Here is a 26073-nt window from a genome sequence, read left to right on the forward strand (position 1 = left end):
GCAATTCCAAAAGACACCATACTGTTTTTACTCAAAGCAGATGGTACCATCATAAATTGTTTTTCATTGTATCATTTCAGCTAGTATCAAAATCCACTGAGGTTCCCAAAACATCACCCAAGAAGCATAAAAAGTAAGGCAGCCCAGAATTCAACGTTTTATGTTTGATGGATCACTGGATTTACAAATATACATTATGTAGAAAAACAGAATCAGAAACATAGCTGGATGTTGATCACAAATGCAGATATCTCTCATCTCATTTAACATCAATCTGCATGCCAGTTTTGCAGTGAAACTGTTTCTCTCCTGTGCTCTGCTGAAATATGGGATAGAAATACTCAAAACAGTGTTTTAGAAATAGGATTTTTGAAAATGTGGATTACTCATTTCCTAGTCAAAGGAGGATGGTCAGAAATCATGCTAAGTGTTTTCTTTCAAGAGAGGCAGATGAGAAAGCAGCATTTGTGACCTCACCCCATGGATGAAAACCAGACATAAACAGTAGCACAACAAAGGAAGAAAAGTGCGTTACCCATAAGGAGTCGCCGTTTCACCCGCTTGTCCACATCAGCTACTGACGTGGCATTGTACTCTGAACTCTCAATTGCAGCCTCATCCTTCTCTAAAACAGAAGTAAGGGGGGACAAACATGGAGCACTTGGTTAATCAAAAGCCCAAATCTTTGCTGCCTAAGACAGTTTCTTGGCCTTGAATAACCAAAGCCAAGGAGCAAGCCCTAAAGCAAACATCCCTGTTAGCATGTTAATAATTATATTCATGCACAGAGAAACAAATGGGGGTCAGTCAGATTGAACTCAATTCCTAATTAGCCAACACACAAACAGCAAGTACTCATAAGAATGGAAATAAGAAACATAAATGACATCTAGAAGAGATTTAACTTGGACAGGGACTTAAAAGACTTCTACAAATTCATGATACCAGTTGCAGTGAAGCGGGTTATGCCCAGTGCTGGAAATTTAGAGGCACAGGAAAGGCAGTCATGAACTAAGGAGCCACCAATGCATGAAGATAAACAGTCATATAGTAACACAAAGTGGGTACACAAATGGAACAGGAAATACTAAACACATGCAAGTTGGGAACATGTAAATTTGGACAGATACTGGTTGCCTGATTGTCTATGGAGCAGATCTCAACTGGTTACATACACAGGGTTAGCTTTAATGGTTCAGGTTTTATGTTTTAGGAATGAAGCAATACATGCAACAAGCTAGTGTAAAGCATCAAGGAATACTACAGAAATATGAAACATAAGACCATGCTACTCCTTATGATTTAAGGTATATACAAATTAATATTGTTTTTGAAGGAAAATAGCAGTATTTAGTCCAGCAGAAAAGAAAAAAGTGTACAGAATATCAAAAGGAGATTTGAAAATGTATTTTGTAATGTAAATGATGAAAGGCAAAACAGGTTTTCAGCATGCAAAAAATGTAAAAACAAAAGTAAACAAATAAGAATGTTAGTGAAATGCTATTTATCAGGCATTAAGAAAGTACGCATTCAGTCAAGTGATGTCAAAATTCACAGCACTAAAAACAGCAAGCAATGAAATCATGTGAGTCTGGCAAGTGTTTTATTATGATAATGCTAAGTGGTTGTTTTATTAAGCCAGGTTGTAACAAGTTCTAGATGGGATAAGGCTGCAAAAGAGGCTTTGTTTTATGCTTTGTTTTGTTTTGTTCTTTAACAAATTAATAAACATCAATTGTCAGACAAGACAGGCAATCAGGAACCATCAGCAGAAAGCAGTGAGGAAGAAGCATTGAAGAAAAGGACTTATACAGAAGGGGAAGCTAATAAAGGCAGTTAAAGTGATTCCTATTGCACAGCCAGAAAAGGCATTCAGCAATAACAGTATTATAAAGAGGTAATAGAGAATTTGACACTGGGTTACATGTGTGTGAAAATGTAAAACAGGCAAGTTTAATGTGTCAGTACACAAGGACATCCGTTTAGGAACCAAATACATTTAATAGCAATAAAATGTGGACTCTGATTTTATTCTGACAAAATATTAAAAAATGTTCCATGCTGCTTAGTAAATAAGCCAAAACAGCAAGTACAATATAATCCTAAAGCTCTGGAACACTTCAATGATACAAAGGGTAGACTGTACACCATTCCCACATTCACTTTGTTCTTAGACTGTCTTTCAGGAACAAAGACCTTTTAAAGGCTAAATATTTCTGAATTTATTAATGGAATTTCTTATGAACTGAAAAAATTACCATTTTAGATAAGCACTTTGTCACTAGTGCAAAATCAGCAAAGAACTCTTGCTTTTCTCCTTTCCATGCTAGGGTCTATACTAAATCAGCGAATGCTTAAAATAGAGACTGCTGATTTATCGACCCTTTAATAACGAAAGCTGACAATCCTGAAGATATAGAACTGGGCTGTTTTCGAGACTTTGCCATTTCCTCCACTGTGGTGCGATCTCGGAGTTGGTATATTTAAGTAGGGGGTGTGGGGGGCACAGCCTTCTACATCGGGGGGTGTGGGCGGGGGAAGCCCCCCACTTTATTTTGTGTTTGAACTTTTTTTTTGTGGAAAAGCGATTTTTTTCCCCTGGGAAAAAAAATTGCTGTTCCGTGTCTTCGAGATTGTCAGCTTCCGTTCTTAAAGGGTCGATAAATCAGAGTTCGCTATTTTAGGTGTTTGCTGATTTAACACAGACCCTCCATGCTGACTGTGTTTAGGCACAGAAAGTACCATTCTATACGTACCACAATTAAAGCAATCACTACTAGCCTAAATTTCAAACACAGATTTACAATCATCAGACAGAAGCGATACTACTAAAATAAAACAAATACTGACATAGTGCATGCCTTTACAATTGTTCTTTAGAGAATGCTGAACTTCCAAGACAGACATCCACATTCTCTTCACTGATGCAGTTTGCACTGTCATGATAAAAGTGAAATGTAAAATTGTGCAGAACTTCACTCCAGTATAATAATCCCAGTTATTAGCCTTCCAATTACTGACAGAATTGAACAGTCAAGCTATTCAGCCAGTGTACTGAAAACTCCCATTTTATAGAACCTCATCTAATCCCCAATAATATAACTTAAAACTGGGATATTTCAGCAAAACTAGATGGCATTTAAATGTGACTGCTGGAACTGGACACCTTCCTTGTACTAGTAAGCTGTTTAACTTGCTAACTAGTGAAAAAGACTCTCTAGCAGGCAAGTGACTAACAAATTAAGTGCATTCCTAATTACTCAGTGCACAAATATCGAATCTTCTTGTTAATGAAACAAAGAAACATAACTCAGGGTATACAGAAAGAAATAGAGTGCAATTTTATATGAAATAAAAGCGGCAATATGCATGGAGGGGGAAATTCTGAGACACAGAGTACAATCATACTACATCAGGAATTGCACAGCATGCATTATATGCAAACGACTGCATAAAAACATACAAAAGTGTACCGATATGCTAATGAGGGCTTTCACATATTCAAATCACAAGACTAAATATGATGGTGTGATTAATAAACGTATAAAATTAGCTCAATGAGCCATGGCCATGATTTTCTGGTGTACAGGAGCTTCATTAGGAGTTGCATCAGCATTAGCAGGGCAGCATGCTCTAGTGGCCACCTTCACTGTCAGTGTCCATAACGTTGTGCACTGCCATTCTCCACATAGCAGATGGGTCTGGTAAAGGCTAACATACAATAACCTCTATGATTAAGGCACTGTCACATGTGGACAAAGCCACCACATGTGAAATAGCGTAGGTGCTGCCTTCACAGGCATTCAAAGGAGATGTACAGAATGTATATCCAGGTGGACAAAAACGTTTGTGTAGTATTAACCATCATTCTTATGGGGACTTCAGCATCTGACAGGGGACATATTAGGAATTTTTCAGGTGATGGCCTTAAGCATCCTATACCATTTCCTTGAGATGATGCCTCAGCATGTGGAGAAGCATTCAGCAGAGGAGAGAGCCACCACTATGCAGGCATTATATGACATAGCTCATTTCCCTGTCATCCTACAGGCCATTAGCTGCACCCACATTGCAATCAAGGCTCTACACACCACAATGACATTCTGTATATCAGCCAGAAAGGCATCCACTCCATCAACTGTCAGGTGATGTCCAATGCACAAGAGTATTATTTACAATGTGTGTAAATAATCCAGTCAGTTCCCTTGACCTCCACATCTGGTATATACACAACCTAGAATTTCCACAGGAACATCTAACTGGTAGGTGCAAACACTGCTAGCCACAGAATCCTCCATGTGCTAGTCTCATGGACACAGGTAGAAGGCCACTCATAATTGTGTCCACTGTTGTGTGCTGCAGATGATGCATGATATGACTTGGAACTAAGGCGGAAGAGCCCCGTCGGTACTCGCTGGACCAGGAGATGTCTTACAACAGTACACTGCTGCAAACATGGAAAATCACTGAATGTGTATTCAGATGTATGATGGCTCACCACCACTGCTTGGATACATCTGGAAGTGCAATGCAGTATGCACCACATACCTGCTTTAAGGTATTTGCCATCTGAACCATGCTACACAATATGGTGCTATGAAAGCAATTAAAATGTGGGAACATTGTATTACTACCAGACAAACCTATTACAGCTGCAGATAAGCAGCTGGGTGAGGAGTCATACAAAGAAGTGGTTGCAGCAATACCCATGAGAGGAAGAGGCAGACACAAAACACAAAGGCATATGCAAAGAGGCAGAGTCTGGTCTACATCTATTGGCCATGACAAGAATAATGGAATAAAAGATATGCATACATTAACACACCCAGGCTATATATTGTAGTATGCACTGACTGGCCACACTGTGCATGAGATATTACCATACCAACACAGACTAGAAGGGTGGCCAAGGCACAGATATTATCATCATCTGCACAGGTGGACTGCAACATAATGACAAGGGGCATCAACATTACAACAAATGTAAAGGCTATGGGAGGTAGATGTGGTAGTCATGCACACTGCTTGGAGGTTAGAGGGAGCCAGGGATCACATATTCCAATGTCAGAATAGTGCTTTCATGTTGTGAATGCAGGCTGGAAGTGTTGTCTTACAATATCAGGACCATAAGTATCTTGTCGCATGGACAGGTTAGCACTTCAGAATCATGTACAGAAATACATGTAAGGAGTCAGCAGACTGTTGGCATTCATGAAACACCATGAATGGCCATGACTAGGTACTGTACTAAGTATCCAACAATGGTTGGTATAGATCTGTGGGACCTAGACTGGTTAGCCTAAAGGGATGATCCCCCAGGAAAAATGCCTAACACAACCATGGCCATACCTAGGAGTGGAGGTAGCTATGCACCGAGGTGACAGTACTGCAGTCTCTGGAACAGTGTGTGCCATTTGTGTAAGTCTAATTTGCTACTCTACATCATGTATCTGGCCCCTAGTACGACCATGGCAGGCATTTACCAGTGCCATCATGGTTTAACCAATAGATGCTAGTGCGGCCACTGATGACCTTAGCAGGCACAACTGCTCCAGGTGAATATATGCAGTGTCATGCTACAGAGGTATCGCAGGATGTCGCACAGTCACTGCAGCAGTCACACTCTTCATCCAGGCCATGCAGCACACTCAACAACATTCACATGGTATGCACAGTGGCCATCTGTGTCTGCATCACTGTCTGATGTTAAGGATGACAACTACATCAGGGAATGCCCTAGAATTAAGGTGGCAACAGCCACCTAGATGCCTCTGCCTTATGGCGGATATGCACACCTCAGAATCAGTGTGGCGTAATGATGCCTATGTAGTTTTGGTGGAACTAGAACAGATAGGATGTCCAGCACTAAATATAAGTGATGCTGGAGGTTCATCCTCTCCCTCTACTGTTATCTCATCTGTGGGGAGGTGGTAGCTAACAGCATCATTGTGTTGTTGGACTGTGCCATGTGCCTACTGCCATCATTGGCAACCAAAGGTGACTTGCTGAATTCAGGCATGTGTCAACTTGCTATGTTGGAACTTCCACCAATAGCACTTGTAAACACATAAAAATTACATACCTTGCTAATGCTGGATCATATGTGTCAGTCTTGGCAGCATGTGGCACAAATAATGCTACATGCCAATTGTTTGCACAGTCTATGACCACATGCTCAATTTGTGTTGTTAAATGCTGCAGTTGCAACCTCAATGCACCTGTAAAACAGACATGTGTATGCGTTCTGATGTCTAACCCATTCACACTAGTGGGTAACTGTACAATAGTAACTGACATGCTACTACTAACCTGATGCATCCACTACTGATATCTGGGTAGCTGTTATCAACTTTGCTCTCGCATCCAAGCAGCCACCAGGTATAGGGGTTCCTTCACCTGCCTCAACAGGGTTACCAGTAATTTTTATACCACACTTCTGTGCTGGTGATCAATCTCCTGTGGTGGATCTCTCCTTGGCAATATCTTAAGCCTTGGTATGGTCATGTAATACCATACTGGTGACTCTGCAATATGCCTGTAGTATTCTGTTATGGACATCTACAGCATTGATGTCTCACACCACTCACTGTCATCACCGAGTTCCAGAAAGCCTTGTCTGCTGTAACCTTCTCAAGGATACACATGGCATATGTGCATAGAGCCTACATTCACACCACTGTCTCTTGTGCAGTGAACTTTTACAGCCATTGCTTGCTGTTCTCTTGGCTCAGTAACAAGATACATTCACTTGTGAGTTTCATATGTTGATCAGTGTGCATGCACGACTGCTTGCCCCAGACATTTATGTCTCAGCGCTGTCATCCTGACCACATTTGATGACCACTGACCTTTTTGCTAATATGCTGTCACCATTCCATCTATATGCCAAATTGACAGCAGCATTGGATATGTTAACACTGCCTGTCATTTTGCAACAGTATATCAATAGCACAGTGCACTTTTTTAAATAAAATTACCATAACAGTAAATATTCTAATAATCACTGTTGGAAGTACCATACGCTAAATTAGTCCTATCCCTCATGACTGGCCAACATTCAAAGCTAAAAGAAGCCTTCCACTTGTACCAAATGTCAAGAGTTCAAGCAGAGTTCTGTAAAAGGACAGCTGGAGTGCAAAAAAATTCAAAGCATTTTTTGCCCAGGAGAGAGGCAAGAGCCCAGAGAGGACAGTAATAAGAAATAAACCCTACAGTTAACTGTGTACAAAAGGGTAAAAGATTCCCACCCTGGCAACACAAAAGAGAAAAGAAGTTAAAAAAGGGGGATGAATAGAGAGGGAAGGTTACTGCAAAAGTGATCTATTAGAACATCTACTGTTATAAGTTTACATACACAACTGCACTATATTCAATCAGGGATCACCACTGCAATACCCTAAGTCAAATAGGTGGATAGCCACAGTTTAAAATAACTAATAAAAGGGAGGAGGCCAATAAACTAAGACTCTAGGAGCCCCTGAAGAATAATCCTAGCAAAGCTTGTTCTGGACTTGGAAAATTATTCCCGTTTGCAGTGCTTTGTAAAAACTGTGCAAAGAGGACCAAGTTGCTGTCTTGCAAATACTTCTAAAATCAATCTCTTTCCAGAAAGTCACTGAAAAAGCCAAAGCCCTTGTATAATGGGCCCTAATTCTGCCTGGAAGTCGCTTATTATGGTGTAACATAAAGTAATAGCATGAAACAAATACTTGGAAATGATCATCTTTGACACTGGTTGTCCTTTCCTCTTAAACTTGTAGAAGACAAACAGCTGATCAGCTTTCTTGAAGACTCAAGTTTTGTTGGACTTGAATTGGGTTAGGAGGAACCCTGATTCACATGGATGGGGAGGCTGTTCCAGAGACGGGATAATCTCTGGGTTACATACCCGTCTCTCCAGCAGTTCCTATTTATATCACAGGCAAGGTTTACATATGTTCATAGGTTCATAGGCAGGAACTAGGCTATCGGCCCTGGGGCCTATACAAGCCCAGCCAAAAAGGTACCCTGGCTTTTGCCACCCAAGAAAATTATTTTCCTGTGCCACTGTCGAGCAGAGCCACAGAGGTGATCCCCGGGGTGAATTTCCTATTTCCCATCCAATCATCAAGATTCTTCTTGAAGAGTACTAATGAGGAGCTTTGTTTGATACAGATAGGTAGATTATTCCAGAGTATGGGAAGTCTCTGGGACAGACATCTATCCCTCCGGCATGTTCTGTTTATTGTGGTGACAAGGTTTAGGTCCCTAGAGCATGTAGCTCAGAGGGATTGGGATTTCTTTAAGTGGAGCATGTCCAACAGCTCTGGGTTTGACATAGCTTTGTATGTTAAGCAGAGATCACCTCTGAGTAGGCGATATGCAACGGAGTAAAGTTGGAGTTTTTTGAGACGGTCTGTGTAGGGCATCTGTTTGAGGCCGGTAATCCTCTTTGTGAGGTATTTCTGCGGCCTTTCCAGTTGTTGTAGATGTCTTGTGAGGTACATACCAAAAGGGGCGTTGTACTCTATAATGGGTCTAATGAGTGATGAGCAGAGGGGAACAATGACCTCTTTTTTCTGGATGAGAAATCTTTAGTGATGAGGTGTGCCACGTAGCAGGATTTCCTGACTACTGTGGTGATGTGATTATCAAAGGAGAGACTACTGTCCACCTGTGTCCCAAGGTCTCTTACCACACTTTCGGTGTTAAGTATACTACCGCCTATGTTGTAGTTCATGGGTACAGAGTTTTTACCAGTGGAAATAAAAAGTGTGCATACCCCTGTTAAAATGCCAGGTTTTTGTGATATAAAAAAATGAGACCACAATAAATAATTTCAAAACTTTTCCCACCTATAATGTGACCTATAACGTGTACAATTCAATTGAAAAACAAACAAATCTGTTAATGGAAAAAATATAAAAAATAAAAAAACATACAATAAGCTGGCTGCATACGTGTACACACCCTCAAACTAACACTTTGATGAAACATCTTTTGATTTAATTACAACATTCTGTCTTCTTGGGAACACACTTGCCATCAATTAAAGAAACTCTAACCCAAATAAAGTTCAGCTGTCCTAGTAGGATTTTCCTGACATTTACTCAGTTGCCTGCTACAGCAAAAGCCATGGTTTGCAGAGAGCTTACAAAGCATCAAGGGAAACCCACAGTGAAGATAGTCATCAAAAGTGGAGAAAATATGGGACAACAGTGACGTTGCAAAGAACTGGAAGTCCCTCCATAACTGATAAAAAGACAAGATGAAAACTGGTCAGAGAGGCTGCCAAGAGACCTACAGCAATACTGAAGGAGCTGCAGAAATTTCTGGCAAGTACTGGTTGTGTACTACATGTGACAACAATCTCCCGTATTCTCCATTTGTCTGGACTATGGGGTAGGGATGCAAGACGGAAGCGTTTTCTTACTCAGAAAAACATCCAGACCTGGCTAAAATTTGCAAAATAATACACCAAGTGTCCCAAAAGCATGTAGGAAAATGTGGTATGGTCTGATGAGACCAAGGTTGAACTTTTTGGCCACATTTCCAAAAGGGAAGTTTGGCACAAAAACAACAGTTCACATCATCAAAAGAACACCATTCCCACAGTGAAGCATGGTGGTGGCAGTATCATGCTTTGGGGTTGCTTTTCTTCAGCTGGAACTGGGGTTTTAGTCAAGGTGGAGGGAATTATGAACAGTTCCAAATACAAGTCACTTTTAGACCAAAACCTTCAGGTGTCTGCTAGAAAGCTGAAGACGAAGAGGAATTTCACCTTTCAACACAACAATGACCCCAAGCATACATCTAAATCAACAAAGGAATGGCTTCACCAGAAAAAAATTCAAGTTTTGGAATGGCCCAGCCAGAACAAAGACCTAAATCCAATAGAAAATCTGTGGGGTGACCTGAAGAGGGCTGTGCACAAGAGATTGCCCTTGCAATTTGACAGATTTGGGTTGTTTTTGCAAGGAAGAGTGGGCAAATATTTCCAGGTCAAGATATGCCATGCTAATAAACTCCTACCCAAGAAGACTGAATGCTGTAATTAAATCAAAAGGTACTTCAACAAAGTATTAGTTTGTGTGTGCACACTTATGTAACCAGCGTATTGTATGTTTTTTATTTTTTTATATTTTTTTCCCCTAACAGATTTGTTTATCAACTGAATTGTACAGGTTATAGGTCACATTAAAGGTGAGAAACGTTTTGAAATGCTTTATTGTAGTATCATTTTTTTATACCACAAATCACCATGGGATATATGCAAATTACCCTTTACGGATACCAGGTGTTTCAGCTAAATGGCAGTTCTGAATGTCCATGACTTTTTCTTTTACTTTTAAGTCTATTTATGGACAATTTCAGGCCAATAAAGCCAAACCCTCTAGCTGTGGGCATGCATGTTTGTGCCTCCTTATGGCATCATCAGCACAGCATAAGAGGAATGTTTGACTTTTGTAAACACGGGCTTGTCATACCCAACTGATAGCAGAGAAGGTAGAAAAGGGCTATCAGCAACATTCCACCCCTTCAAGGTTAAACACCTCTCAGCCCCCCTTCAGTGCATTGTTGCTCTTGGCTCCCAGATAAGCTCCTATAAGCAATAAGACCCCAGTGCCTCTTCTACTGCTCACATCCACTGGACACCTGGATCTTATTTGGACCCTGCTTCCTCATATGGTTTACGTACTTGTCTGAGACCTTACCTTCCAACCAACTGTAACATTATCTATCTTACTGTTATTATTTTGGGTTATTGTGTTATGTTGCCCTAGTACATCACCTTCCCACTGCTATCCCTACTCTGTCACTTAACTCTGTCTTCTCAGCTCTCATAGTCTATACGGTTCTATTTACCCTCCTTTTCTTCCTTCTGCCTTCTCCTAATTTTTTTTCACTCTCTCCTCCTCCTCCAGCACTCTCTTCCCTCTGTCCCCTTTCTCTGCTTCTATCACTACCTACTCTCCACAACTTCTTGTACACCCACTAAAACTACCTACAACTTATTTTTGCCACTTTCACCCACCTTATCTCCTATACTGGCATTTTCCAGCCAGATTAACTCCAACCTTAGCTTATTTGCTGCACAGTTCCCTCCCTAATTCCTCTCCTTTCCTTACCTTGCCAATTGTTTTTTTTTTCTCTTCAAAGCCTAGCTGGAAAGGGACGTGCCCGCTCCATTCGCCCTTTGCTTCGCTCGGGCTCACTCCACTCCTCTACGCTACCCCCATTCCCTCCCACCCCCATAACAATTAGTTAGCCATATCCCACCCATAATCCAATCAACCAATCTACACCCAGCCCCACCCACTCAATATATCTAACTAACCAACCCTCTAACTAACCACTCTACCATCATTAACTATCTACCCCCACTTCTATATTTGTAACCACTCCCCCTCTCCATAAATCTCCCTCTGGGACCTCTGCACTTATCTTATAACTATGTCACTACTAACTATGTCTATACTATTCATTCCTCTATCTCTATCTCTTTCATTCCTTCTTCATCTCATAACACTTCTTCCCACTCGCACACAATTCTCATCCACCTCCATCACTTCTATCCAATCCACCAACCACAAATCTTACTCCAACATATCCTCTAGTCTCTACTCTACTAATGCATTGCTATTCCTCAAAATCCTTTCATACTCGCCTAACACCCTACATACAACACTCCTCACAACACTATACAACTCTAAGCGCAAACTGTTATCATTACACACAGACTGTACCACTACCCTATCACAATGTGGGGACATCCACCCCAATCATGGACATACTCTATTTGCCTCTTCCTCTCATAAATCTCACAAATCCCTAAAGTTTACCATTAATATGCAAAGTATTAGACACAAAATCCCAGAATTCCATGCCTGTTTATCTCATTCCAGACCCGATATAATTGCTGTAACTGAGACATGGCTAAAACCATGCATAAGAGAGACAGAATTTCTCCCTCCAGGTTTCTCCTGTCTATGATCAGACAGACATCACAAGAAAAGAGGAGGACTTGCACTTCTGTACCCTAACTCCTTTAACATCATTCCCCACTCCAACTCCATCCCAAAATTCTCCACAGTTGAACTCATTATAGCACATCTACAAATGATCAAATTCAAAAGTCTCTGCCTGGTAGTCATATACATCCCACCAGGTAATAATATTCCTATATTAGAAGAAATCTTAGCCTGAACCTCAAATACTATCCACAAAGAAACAATAATATTAGGTGATATTAATATAAACTGGCTAGATCATACAACTACATCTCCCAATGTAGCCATTAATCTCTCTAACTTCACTCAACTTGTTACTAACATAACCAGACCTAGGAATAACAACAGTGGTTCCATTCTCGGCTGGATTTTAGTTTCTGACACTGACAAAATTTCGTCAGCAGGAACTCTCTCCTGAAATAATAGTGACCATCAGTCTGCCTACATAATACACAATACCTCCTCTACCTTAACCCATTACCAATACAGACCCACCAGAAAGCTAGCTAACTTCAACACAACAAACTTCAATGATACACTCAGTAAAATAAACTGGAGTGCCCTAAAATTCCTACCCCTGGATGAAGCAGTTGAATTATTCAATTCAACATTCCTAAACATCCTCAATAGAACAGCTCCCCCTTTGCAACAAAAGAATTTAAAAAATCATGCAATTTGGCTTTCTAGTGAAACCAAACAACTTATGACTATAACAGACATAACATGGAAAAAATGACAGAAAAGCAAAAATCCCACTTAACTCCAACTTTTCAAACAGCTCCACAACCACGTCAAAATAGAAGTTATGTACTCACCATAACGTTCCATCTGAGTAGATACTTCATTTGTCTGCAACCTGTGGGATTCGGATCCGACCTCGGATCCGAGCCGGCAGCTTTCCAAGCTTCAAGATCCGAGCTCCTAGCTCCTCCCTCCTAACCATAATCCCATGCTACCAACCACATTACCTCAGATCGGTTATTTTGCCCTACAAGCTAAAGACGGAGAGAATTCTCCACAGGACAATATTTTACCGAGGTTCGGGGGATGGCAGGGGGGTCGGTTGCAGACAAATGAAGCATCTACTCAGATGGAACGTTATGGTGAGTACATAACTTCTATATCTGAAGTAGTTACTTCATTTGATCTGCAACCTGTGGGACAGAGTCCCCAGCTTACCTAAAAGCCCTGGGTGGTCCCTACAGAAGAATATTCTGAAGCACTGCGGAGCCAAAGGAAGCCCTACTTCTGGAGATCATGTCCAGTTTGTAATGAGAAATGAACGTATGGGAAGAGGACCAGGTAGCCACTGAGCAAATATCGTCAACTGGAACTCTAGACCAAAACGCTGTTGAGGTAGCCACAGATCTGGTAGAATGTGCCCGAATGACAACCGGAGCTGGTCTCCCAATTGAAATGTATGCCTGTCTGATACATTGAGAAATCCAATTTGCTACTGTCACCTTAGAAATTGGTTTGCCCATGGCTGATTTTGCATAAGAAACAAACAACTGGTCTGACTTGCGGAAATCTTTAGTCCTATGCAAGTAAAAACGCAGTTGCCTGTGTACATCCAATTTGTGCAATGTGTATTCACCTTTGTTTTGGAAGCTAGGAAAGAAAACAGGGAGGTTAATAGATTGATTAATGTTAGATTCTGTGGCTACCTTAGGAAGAAAAGAAGGATTAGTCCTGAGGGCAACCCTATCTTTGTGAAAAATAAGGTATGGATACTTAATGCACAAGGCTTGCAGCTCTGATACCCGCTTGGCAGAGGTAATCGCTACCAAGAAGGCTGTCTTCCAAGATAAGAATTTTAAGGGCACAGAGGCCGCAGGTTCGAAAGGTGGTCCTGTTAATGCTTGTAAGACCAAGGTAAGATCCCATGGAGGCATAGCCGGTTTAATGGGAGGCTTTAAGAGGAACACGCCTTTTAGGAAGGCTTTGCATATTTTAGCTGACGCCAAAGAACTTATGCCATCTCCCACATGATAATGAGAGATGGCTGCAAGTTGAACTTTAATGGTGGACGCACTAGCTCCCTGCTCAAAAAGGAGGGATAGAAAGTCCAGAATGGTGGGAATAGGAACCGTAAAGGTATCTAATTCCTTACCCTTTGCCCAGCTGGAAAAACGTTTCCATTTACTGTTGTAGAGTTTTCTGGTGGATGGCTTATGAGCTGCCACCAGAATAGCCTTAACTGGGGAAGAGATACCGGGAGTCCTTGCCATTAACGGAACTGGATCAGCCAGGCTGTGAGCTGGAGGCTGACCAGGTTTGGAGTGTGGCATCTCGTCGGATGCAAGATTAGGTCTGGTCTGGGATCCAGAATCCATGGGGGAGCCACACTGTGAGACTGCAGAAAGGGGAACCAGACTTGTCGAGGCCAGAATGGGGCAATGAGAATCACTCTGCTCCCCAACCGACAGGCTTTCTGGATGAATTTCATCATCAGAGGAGGAGGAGGATATGCATAAAGAAGACCGGGCGGCCAAGCATGAACCAAGGCGTCCCTGGGAGATTCCCCTTTGGGGGGAACTATCGCGAAGTACTCGCTGCATTTTGAGTTTAGGGGAGAGGCAAAAAGGTCGCAGCGAGGTTGACCCCATTTGTGGAATATCTGTTTCGTGACAGAGGGATTCAGAGACCACTCGTAAGGGCTGAGAAATACCCGACTTAGGCTGTCTGCTAATATGTTGGTCCGTCCCGGAATGTGCATTGCTATCAGAAAGCGGTTGGTGGAAATAGCCCATTCCTACACTCTCATGGCTTCTCGACACAGGGGGTAAGACCTGTTCCCTCCCTGTTTGTTTATGTACCAGACCACGGACATGTTGTCCGTCTGGATTGCAATAGTCCCCAGAGGTAGAAGTTGATGGAGAGCTTGCAACGCCAATAGCACTGCCCTCATCTCTAGGACATTGATATGCAATGCAGTCTCTAGAGGAGTCCACATTCCTTGGACTGACTTGCCTGCATAATGCCCGCCCCACCCAAGGCAGGAAGCGTCCGTGGTCAACGTGGCTTCGACTGGGGGGATCACAAAGGGTCTCCCCCTTCCTTTAGTTCTTCTGCCTGCAGCCACCAAAGTAGGGAGTCCCTGCATGCCCTGCTCAGGGGAATCGGCACATCCAAAGGATGGGTCAACAGAGACCATTGGACCTGGAGAGTCCACTGTAATACACACATCCGCAGACGGGCATGGAGAGAAAGGCCGATCGCCGCCGACATAGATCCTAACGCCCTCAGGACTAATTCTGCTGGGGGGGGGTTGGGCTCTGAAGAATATCCAAGACTTGGCGGTACAAACTGTTTATTCTGGTCGGTGTGAGAACCACTCTGGAGATTCGAGTATCCAACCTGGCCCCTATGAAATCTACGGCTTGAGTTGGGCACAGGCAGGACTTCTTTAAATTGACTGAGATGCCCAAATGAGCAAACAGAGATAGGGCATAGTCTCTCGCTGTAACCAGAAGATGCTTGTTGGGGGCGGTGAGGAGCCAATCGTCCAGGTAAGGGAACACCTGAATGCCCTGGAGTTTCAGGTGGGCTGCTACCACTGCCATGACTTTGGTAAACACTCTGGGGGCTGAGGTTAGGCCAAATGGAAGAACCCTGAACTGATAATGACTGGCTCCTAGCTGGAAGCGGAGGAATCTCCTGGACCGTCTGTCCATTAGTACATGATAGTACGCGTCCTTGAGAGCCAACGAGCACATCCAGTCGTTCTCCTGCAGAAGGGGGAGAATAGATTGGAGGGTGACCATCCGGAACTTTTCCTTGGGTATGAACAGGTTCAGGGATGAAAGGTCTAGGATGGGTCTGAGGTCCCCCGTTTTCTTTGGCAATAAAAAGAACCTGGAGTAATAACCCGATCCGGACTGATCTGGGGAGACGGGCTGGATGGCTCTTTTTGTTAGCAACTGCGAAATTTCTAAAGTTGCGGACTCCCTTTGATGGGGTGGAACATCGGGGAGATGTTTGGGCTTGGGGGGGGTGCAAGAACGGTATCGTGTAACCTCTGTTTATAATCCGGAGCACCCATCAATCATTTGTAATGGACTCCCACTTTGATCGGTGCTCCAATAATCGCCCCCAGACTGCCTCCAGAGAGGGACAGTCGGGCAAGCCCTCAGGGCTGTTGCGCGGGTCCCTCCGAGAAAGGTTCTCTCGACCCAAAGTTGCGCGGGCCCCCTCTGCCTCTGGGCCGGCGTCCACATTGTCCTCCTCTGCCTCTAGAGGACGAGTTGTCCGCAGCAGGAAGGGATTGCTGAGATTTTCGAAACCACAGCTTCTTTTGCCCCCTCTGATTCCTAGAAAAGGATCTTTGGGGGTTAGAGAAGCGGATTCCGATGGCCGACAGCGTCTTCCCATCCTTCTCGCTTTGGACAAGCATGTCGCGAACTGCTGGGCCAAATAAGGCCGAACCATCATACGGGGCGTTCACGAAGGATGCCTTGAAGGGATCCGTGAAGTCACAGAGGCGGAGCCAGGAGTGCCGTCTTAAGACTACTCCCGTTCCGCTGGCTCTAGCGGCTCCTTCCGTGGCATGAGAAAGAAGCCGCATAGATGTATTTGAGATGGACTTTAGAGTGGCCATTTGAGTCTCAAAACCTTTTTTTGTCCGAGACCGACATGGACTCCGGAGGGGCTGCAGCGTACTCCTTGATTAGGTCACGTTGCAGCCGGATAGTGTGTGCCATGTAGTTCAGTGACCTTATGGCAAAGGTTGCTGACGCAAACATCTGCTTCCCAATCCGGTCCAATGCTCGAGACTCCTTGTCCGGCGGATGGACCGAGGAACTTTCTTGGGCAAGTTCTCTCTTAGTGGCAGCCGCCACCAACATAGCATCAACCGGTGCGCCTTTGGACCAAAAAGGTCTATCAGAAGGAGGGCTGAGGACCTTATCCGGGCATCTAGGGATAGGCTCCATGGTGTCGGGCTCCTTCCAAGCCCTGGTGGTAATTAAGTCCACCAAGGGGTCGGCTGGGGGGGACACCCAGGAGGTAGATGGGCCTGCCTCAAAGGCCTCCAGAAATACAGATTCGTCCAAGGAGGGTTTTTGGGCAGACCACCCCCCTCTTATACGCAACATTTCCATGATGTCTCCAAATGAGACATCTTCAGGGGGTGACCTTGGGGAACCCTCCGTATCCTACAAATCCGTATCCATGGTAATGGACTCGGGGGAGTCCAGGTGCCTCCTTTTGCACTGGTGCTTTCGAGGTCCCTCTTCAGCGGGACTGTCCGAAGAGGGCTCATCCACCGGGTGTTGTTCCTCCCTGGGAACTAACTGAAGGCTCTGGGCAGGCTGTCCAGATGGACGGATGATGGAAGACAGACCCTGATACAGTGGGGGTACGGGTGGATCCGAAGGCCCGATCGGGGACCTGGATGATCTCGACAGTACCCTCTCAACCACCTCAAAAGCCGAAGGAGATTCGCCATCACCAGCCTGAGAAAGCAACCTCCTCGGCTCCGAGGAGACGATCGGGGTTGGAGCCGAAGCAATCGGATCCGAGGTGGCGGTGCGCTCCGACCCAATCGGCGCCCAAGACACAACCACCCCCTTGGATCCGATGCTTAACCCTCGGCCCCGAGAGCTTGGATCCGACAAGCTCGAAGGCATAGTCGGCGTCGAAGATACCAACCCTGTCGGCCGACGTATCCCCGAAAGGGCCTGGATCCGACAACTCCGAGACCAAATCGGGTCGGAGAAGGAGCGATCGGGGCAAAGATGGGGGCCACCGTCCCTCCCAAAGGGGGGGGGGGAGGCAAGAGCATCCCCATCTGCATCTGGGTCTGCAAAAATCTTCGCATCATCCGATCCATGTCTGCTTCGGAGATGCTTCTAGTGGACCGCGAAGAGGTAGTCGAGGCAGGCCGGGAAGGCCGCCTCGAAGACCTCGAGGGAGACCTATCCTCCTCCTCCGGCTCCGGAGAAAAAGAAGGACAACGGAGCCGAGAGGACAAGGATCCGGAGACCCTCTCAGGGGACTTAAGCAACTTCTCAGGCGGAGCCGAGGGATGAGACTCGGCCCGTCTTTTAGTAGAATGACTTTCCCTCTCTCTATGCTTTTTCTTCTCCTTATGAGAAGAAGACCCAGACTCCACAGAGCTAGTACCGGATAAGGGAGGTTGAGTCCCGGGTACAGCTACCGGAGTGACCGGCACCGAAGCTACAGAAGTAGCTTGGACCCGGCTGGGAGAGGAAGAAGAAGCCGACTCCTGAGGGAGTTTTCCCGCCAGGATCAGCTTGTTCTTCCTGTCCCTAAGTGCCCGAGAGTTGAAGGCCGCACAGATTTGGCAGGCCTCTGACAAATGTACTGCCCCCAGACACAAAACGCACTGAGTGTGGCCATCAGCAGGGGAAAGCTTGTGGCCACACTCAGTACACTTCGAAAAAATAGCTTTGGATTCAGCCATTATCCTCTCACACACACACACCCAAACACTAAGGGGGGGACCATTATCCTCACACACACACACACACACAAACACTAAGGGGGGGAGGGGGAGAGACAATTTAAAACTAAGAGAGTTTTTTTTTTTTTTTTTTAAACAAGGAAGGTTTGATTTAAAACAACACACACACCAATTTAACTAGAAAATTTCAAAGTTTTGTATAGAAAAAAGGAACAATCTCACCAAATGCTAGGAGCTCTTCACAGAGAAGCAACCGTCTTTAGCCGCGGCAAAAAACGATCTGAGGTAGTGTGGTTGGTAGCATGGGATTATGGGTAGGGGGAGGAGCTAGGAGCTCGGATCTTGAAGCTTGGAAAGCTGCCGGCTCGGATCCGAATCCCACAGGTTGCAGATCAAATGAAGTAACTACTTCAGATCATCTATTCATTAAAGATAAAAAACAGTACTATCTTCATCTCCAAAACAGTTGTAACTATAACCCACAAAGATTTTGTAACTCAGTCTCTACTCTACTAAACCCTGGCACCAAAAGCAACCCTTGCCCAAATCCTGACAAAGCCCCTGATGAACTCACCTCACTCTTCAATTCCTACTTTATAGAGACTATAGCCAAACTGGCTGCCACCTTTCCTCATACTTATCAAAGTAACAACCGCACAGCTCATTCCTCATCTACAGACTCTTCCGCCAACCTTTTACTTTCTCTCCTATTCCTACTTCTACTATTACCAAGCTCTTACTAAAACTCAAACTTGGTAGTACCTCCCCAGACAATTTACCCCGAGTACCTACAAATGTCAGCTAAATCCATCAGCTACCCCATCAGTATTCTCATAAATAGATCTATCCAAGAATCCTACATACCCTCCCTCTGGAAAAAGACCTTACATAAAGGTGGCAACAACACAAAAATCTCTAACTTCTGCCCTACTGCCATACTATCTCCCATCTCTAAAATAATGGAAAAATGCATCCAAATCCAACTTATGAATTATCTACACCAAAATTAACTCCTTTCCACCACTCAGCATGGCTTTCAACCTGGACACAGCACTATAACTGCTCTCCTATACTTCTTGAGCACTGTCAACCTCAATCGCAATGAAGGCAAACTCATCTCTGCACTCTTCCTCGATATATCTAAGGCCTTTGACACCATCTCTCATTCTCTCCTGCTTTCTAAGCTCTTACACATAGGCTTGTCCACTTACATGCTTCCATCTTACAAACAGGCAACAGTCTACCAAATGGCTTCACTCCCTCTCACCTTTTCTCAACACTGCCACAGGAGTTCCCCAAGGATTAATCTTGGGACCCCTTCTTTTCACTAATGACTTTCATTCTGTTATCACTCATGGATCAGTAGTACAATACGCAGATGATTCTACTATAATCTGCTCCGGCACATCAGAAACAGAACTTCTTACCATGACCCAAAATGCTTTCTCTACCACTGAACTTTGGATGACGAACAACCACCTTGGCCTTAACCCCAATAAAACCCAACTTCTGATCCTTACACCCAAAAATAAACACCACTCTTAATAAATCACACTTTACCATCTATTCAGCCAATAAAAATGCCATAGAGGTGGTTCCCCATATCAAGTTACTCAGCATTATCATACATAACTTAACATTCGACCAACACATTCACAACAATATCAAAAAAACACACCAAATTTTGGTACCCTTTATAGGCATAAACACTTCTTAAACTACTCTACAAGAAAAACACTTGCCCAAACTTTTCTCCTACCCTCTCTCCTCTATGGTGCCCCCATTCTTACAAACATCCAGTCCTGCTTAAAAACTAAGATGGACACCTGCTATAAAAAAAATCCTAAATCTGTGACCTGTGCAAAATATTCTTCCCATCAGTCCCACTCTTTGCAATCCCTGAACTGGTTTGAACTCCCACAATACCTCACATATATCCAACTATCACCAGCTCACAAAATTATACACAAACCTGTACAATGCTCAGCCGTCACCTCCCTTCTAACTCTCTATCAGCCAAACCGGCATCTCAGATCTGAAAATAAATCTCTTATCCAGGTAAATAGACCAAAACTCCCTGTAGGCCAGAATCTCTACTCTTTCACTGTAGTCAAACTGTGGAATGCTCTCCCACCTCTTCTCTGAAACATTAATAGTACCAACGTATTCAAAAAGTCTCTACATCAATATCTCTCATCTCAATGTCTTAGCCTATATACCATCTCCAGTACCTCAGTAACCTGAACTCACTATTGACCTTTCCAGCCCTATACTAATCTTTTCTCCCCTCCTAAGTGCTACCCACCAAAACCTTCTTACACCTTACTTTGTTACTCATACTTGTTTTATAAATACTATATAAACTAATCTGCATAGTCTTTCAAAAATGCACTATATAAAGGTATATGTGTATGGCTTACCTGTATTCAATATTAAACACTTCACCTCGACATGAATCAAAGTTGATTTTATAACCTCTAATTACATAATTGAACCAAGTTCCAAGTTTTTTCTCCTGACTGTATATAAGTTACAAATATGTTTATCACTTTGGAAACTCTTGTTTTATTATCTTGTATTCTGTTTTATTATCTTGTATTCTGTTATGGAGCTTTTCTCCCTGAGTCTCCACTGAAAATGGGCTCATTTCAGCCCAGTGGACTTTCCCGATCAACAAAAGCAAATAAATAAATAAACAAACATTAGGGTCTCTACAAAACATTGCAGTTAACAAACTAAAATAATGAGTAAAAAGGTCACACAGGAAAACCAATTGGCTAAAAAAACACAAAAAGAAAAATCTAGCAAAGCTGGACTTTAGACTGTGTGATACCTTAAACCTCTTATACCAGAGGCACCACGGGATATATGCAAATTACCCTATAAGGATATCAGGTGTTTCAGCTAAATGGCAATTCTGGATGTCCATGACTTTTTTCTTTTACTTTTAAGTCGATTTATGGACAATTTCGAGCCAATAAACCCAAACCCTCCAGCTGTGGACATGCATGTCTCTGCCTCCTTATGGCATCATCAGCACAGCATAAGAGGAATGTTTGACATTTGGAAACACAGGGTTTCATACCCAACTGATATCCATAAACATTAGGGTGTCTACAAAATAGCCCAACTAACAAACTACAATGTGTTTCCAAAAGTCAAGCATTCCTCTTATGCTGTGCTGATGATGCCATAAGGAGGCAGAAACATGCATGTCCACAGCTAGAGGGTTTGGCTTTACTGGCCAGAAATTGTCCATAAATAGTCTTTAAAGTAAAAGAAAACATCATGAACATTCAGAATTGACATTTAGCTGAAACACCTGATATCCTTAAAGGGTAATATGCATACATCCCATGGTGCCTCTGATATAAGAGGTTTAAGGTATCACACAGTGGAAATTCCAGCTTTGCTAGAGTTTTCTTTTTGTGTTTTTTAACCGACTGGTTTTCCTGTGTGACCTTTTTACTCATTTGTTTTATATCACAAAAACATGGCATTTTAACAGCGGTATGTATATTTTTTATATCCACTGTAACTCTTTAGAACAGGCAATTCTGTTGCTGTTTGTTTTGCAGATATGCAGGAGGTCCATCAGAGTGGGGTCTGACAATGCCCTATATGTCAAGCATAGCTCTCCTCTCAAAGCCTACAGGAGACAGAATACAGGGATAGAGCCTTGAGGCTGTCTGCATAGGACATTTTCCTTAAGCCCAGTATTCTTTTAGTGAAGAACCTCTGTAGACATTCCAATTGTTGGATATGCCTGGTTAGGTACATACCAAAGGGGCAGAGAAACAATATCAACCAACAGCTCTCAAGTCCCTAGACTGGAAGAGCAGACCAGCAAGCAAAGAACAAAAACAGTAAGGCAGCCATGGCAAAAGTCCCCTTTAATACAAACATACAAAAGAGATAAGCGCTTTCATGTGTTGTACGCTTCTTCAGATCCTGATACACTATCAATAGGAATGCATACTTATACAATAAACAATCTATCATAAAACATTGCATCTACAAAGTTAAAAATACAGCCACTCCCCTTTTTTTTAAGTTTTCAAACTTTTACGCCCAATTAAAGCAGGTTTGATACTAAGATTGGCATTAATGTCTGGATATCTATGTGCTTGTAATCTCAAAATCCAGTGTAGCTCCACTTGTTTTAAATAATTACTGATGTCTCCACCCCTAACACCATTAGAAACATGCTGAAGTACTCTAAAACTAAAATTATGATCTGGTAGCTCAATGATGTGTTTGGCCAATGCATTCTTAACATTTTTAGTTTTTCTGTCATATACATGAATACTTACCCTATCCCTCAGTCTCTTAATGGTCTGGTTTAGTGAGGAACCACTGTGGATGTTCCAGTTGTTGGATATGCTTGGTTAGGTATATACCAAAGGGGGCAATGTACTCTATGATAGGTCTGATGAATGCCGAATACAATGGAACAATGACTTCCTTGGACTTAGATGCCATACCTTTGTTTGTAAGTTGCGCAACATAGAAGGATTTCCTCACTACTGTAGACACGTGATGGTCAAAGGCTAGATATCTATGTGTGTCCCTAAGTCCCTGACTACAGGGTTAACTCTACGGGGTGTGTTGTCAATATGATAGTTACCAGGGGTGGATGACTTCCCGAATGATACTATTATGCATTTCTTGGCATTTAGTTTTAGTCCATTAAAAATAGTCCCAAGGCTTCTGTATTCACGATGTGACCTTTAATCAACCAGATTTACGATACATAAAGATAACGAAGCTGGTGTAGCAGCAAAACTTTTAGTTATGTACTCACCATAACTTCAGATGTTTGGGATCCATCTCGCCTACATTCTGACTGATGGGTTCGGAGCCGATCCCTCGGCACCGACTCGGCACGCTTATGCTATAGAGCGAGGCCTCTAATTGGCTGAGCTATCTTTATCCCAGGATGCACCACCACTAATCCCCCAGATCTTGTTTGTCCGCATTCATGCACACATGCACAGCTTGTTTATATAATATTGTTAGATGTTTCAAGATGAAACAACAGGATTCGGACCTTCTGATATCCTCTGATCTCCAAGGAAGGGGGAAGGAGGGTGGGTTATTAGGAATGTAGGCGAGATGGATCCCAAACATCTGAAGTTATGGTGAGTACATAACTAAAAGATGTTATGTGATCCTATCTCGCCTACATTCTGACTGATGGGACAGCGTCCCTAGCACCTAAATCCCGGGTGGCTCTTTGGAAAACACTCCTGAGCACTGTGGAACCAAATGAAGCTCGTCCTCTAGATGCCACATCTAATTTGTAGTGAGAAATGAAGGTGTGTGGGGAAGACCATGTAGCCGCAGCACAAATGTCACCAATAGCAAGCTTAGAATGAAATGCTACCGAAGTAGCCATAGCCCTTGTAGAATGAGCCTTGATAGAGGTGGAAAGCTCTTTGTTAGAATAAATATAAGCTTGAGTAATACAGTCCCTGATCCATTTGGCAATAGTGACCTTTGTGACCGCGTTGCCCAATTTGTTTTCTGCAAAGGACACAAACAACTGATCTGTCTTCCTTGATTGTTTGGTCCTATCCAAATAAACCGTAACTGCCTGTGAACATCTAGTGTGTGGAAAATAAACTCCGCTTTATTGGAGTATTTTGGGAAAAAAACTGGGAGCTCTAACGACTGTTGCAAGCATAAAGTAGAACATACTTTAGGAACAAAGGAAGGATTTGGTCAGAGGGATACCCTGTCTGTATGAAAAACCAAGTACGGGGGTTTCACTGACAAAGCTTGAAGTTCTGAAACCCTTCTGGCTGAAGTAATTGCCACTAGAAAGGCTGTCTTCCATGATAGAAACTTTAGATCACAGGTAGCTGCCGGTTCAAAGGGGAAAGAAGTCAAGGCATGTAATACTATATCGAGATCCCATGGAGGTGCAGGATGAGAAATCGGAGGTCTTAATAGAGCAGCACCTTTCAAGAAGGTCTTACACAACCTGTTGCTCATTAAGGGTGGGTCTATGGATTCATGAAAATTAGAAATCGCTGCCAATTATACTTTGATGGTAGAAACAGAAGAGCCTTGGTTGAAAAGAGAGGTCAGGAACTTGAGTACTTCTGCCACGGGAGTAGAAATGGGGTCCAGGCCCCGGAGTTGAGCCCAGATAGCAAACCTTTTCCATTTGCTAGAATACAGTTTCTTCGTAGCAGACTTGTGGGCTGAAGACAATATGTGCACCACATCTGAGTCCAGTGCATGTCTCCTGACTATGGTCGGAAGAGGAGGAGCCAGGCCGTCAATTTTAATGTGTGTAGGGACTGGTGTAGTAGTCCCGACTGATGAATCAGTAGGTCTGGGACCTGGTCCAGGAACCAAAGACCTTCCAGAGCATGTTTCCGAAGATAGGGAAACCAGACTTGACGAGGCCAGTAAGGGGCAATTAAGATCATCTTGCTCCCTAAGAGAGATGCCTTCTGAATTACCCTGGGTAGGAGAGGAACTGGAGGGAAGGCATAAAGCAGGCCGGTGGGCCAAGGATGGACTAACGCGTCCATAGGGCTCTTCCCCGGGGCCGGGGTTAGGGAGAAAAATTCTTTGCACTTCGCATTCAGGGGAGTCGCTTAGAGGTCGCAGCACGGAACTCCCCATTCGCTGAAAATCTGTCTTGTAATAGTCATATTCAGAGACCATTCGTGAGGAGAGAGGATGGTTCTGCTCAACCTGTCGGCTATGACATTGGATTTGCCCGGTATGTGAGTAGCCACTAGGAAGCGTTTGGTTGAGACTGCCCATTCCCAGACTCTCATCGCTTCTCTGCAAAGAGGATAGAATCTGGTCCCTCCCTGTTTGTTCAGGTACCAGACAACTGACATGTTGTCTGAGTGAACAGCAATTACGCCCTGAGGGAGGTAATAGTGAAGGGCTTGAAGGGACAGGAGTACTGCCCTCATTTCTAGGATGTTGATGTGGAGAGGGGTCTCTTCCGGATGCCATTTGCCCTGGACTGACCTGCCCAGGGAATGCCCCCCCCACCCCATCTGGGAGGCGTCCGTGGTCAAAGTGGCCGCCGGAGGAGGAAGAACAAAGGGTCGTCCCTGATCCAAATTGGAGGACACTAGCCACCAGCGAAGGTCCCGTCTGCAAGATTCTGTGATCCATATTAGATGATTGAGAGGGAGTTCCTGAAAGGACCACTGAGTTGAAAGAAGCCACTGGAGGATTCTCATGTGTAACCTTGCTAAGGGAACTAGCAGAACTGTGGCAGACATAGATCCCAATAGCTGCAGGACCATTCTGGCTGGGGCTTTGGACCTGGGGAGTAAGGCTCGAGCCTGATTTTGTATGGTCTGAATTCTGTCTGCAGGTAGATAGACCCGCATCTGGTTTGAATCTATCTCTGCCCCTATGAATCTTATTCTTTGAGATGGCCGTAACACAGACTTTGGCCAATTGAAGGTGATTCCGAGGGAATTGCCCAGTGATGTTGTGGCTTGCAGGCTCAGTAGAAGTAGATGCTTGGAGGTGGCAGTTAGAAGCCAGTCGTCTAGGTACGGAAACACCTGGAATCCTAGACTCCTCAAGTGAGCAGTCACTACTGCCAAGCATTTGGTGAACACCCTGGGGGCTGTGGTGAGACCAAAGGGCAGCGCACAGAACTGAAAATGA

General features: G+C 43.7%; 1 protein-coding gene across 1 annotated transcript in view; it reads right to left on the reverse strand.

Moving 5' to 3' along the window:
• Positions 1-26073, reverse strand: part of SCUBE1 (signal peptide, CUB domain and EGF like domain containing 1) — a 4299807-nt gene that overhangs the window by 2842879 nt on the left and 1430855 nt on the right. The window contains exon 7 of the mRNA XM_044087300.1: positions 536-625. Within this exon, the coding sequence (XP_043943235.1) occupies positions 536-625 (90 nt within the window). The remainder of the gene's footprint in view (positions 1-535; positions 626-26073) is intronic.

Source organism: Protopterus annectens, chromosome 11.part0, assembly GCF_019279795.1.
Source record: "Protopterus annectens isolate FY-2018-M chromosome 11.part0, PAN1.0, whole genome shotgun sequence".
Taxonomy (NCBI): Eukaryota; Metazoa; Chordata; order Ceratodontiformes; family Protopteridae; genus Protopterus; species Protopterus annectens.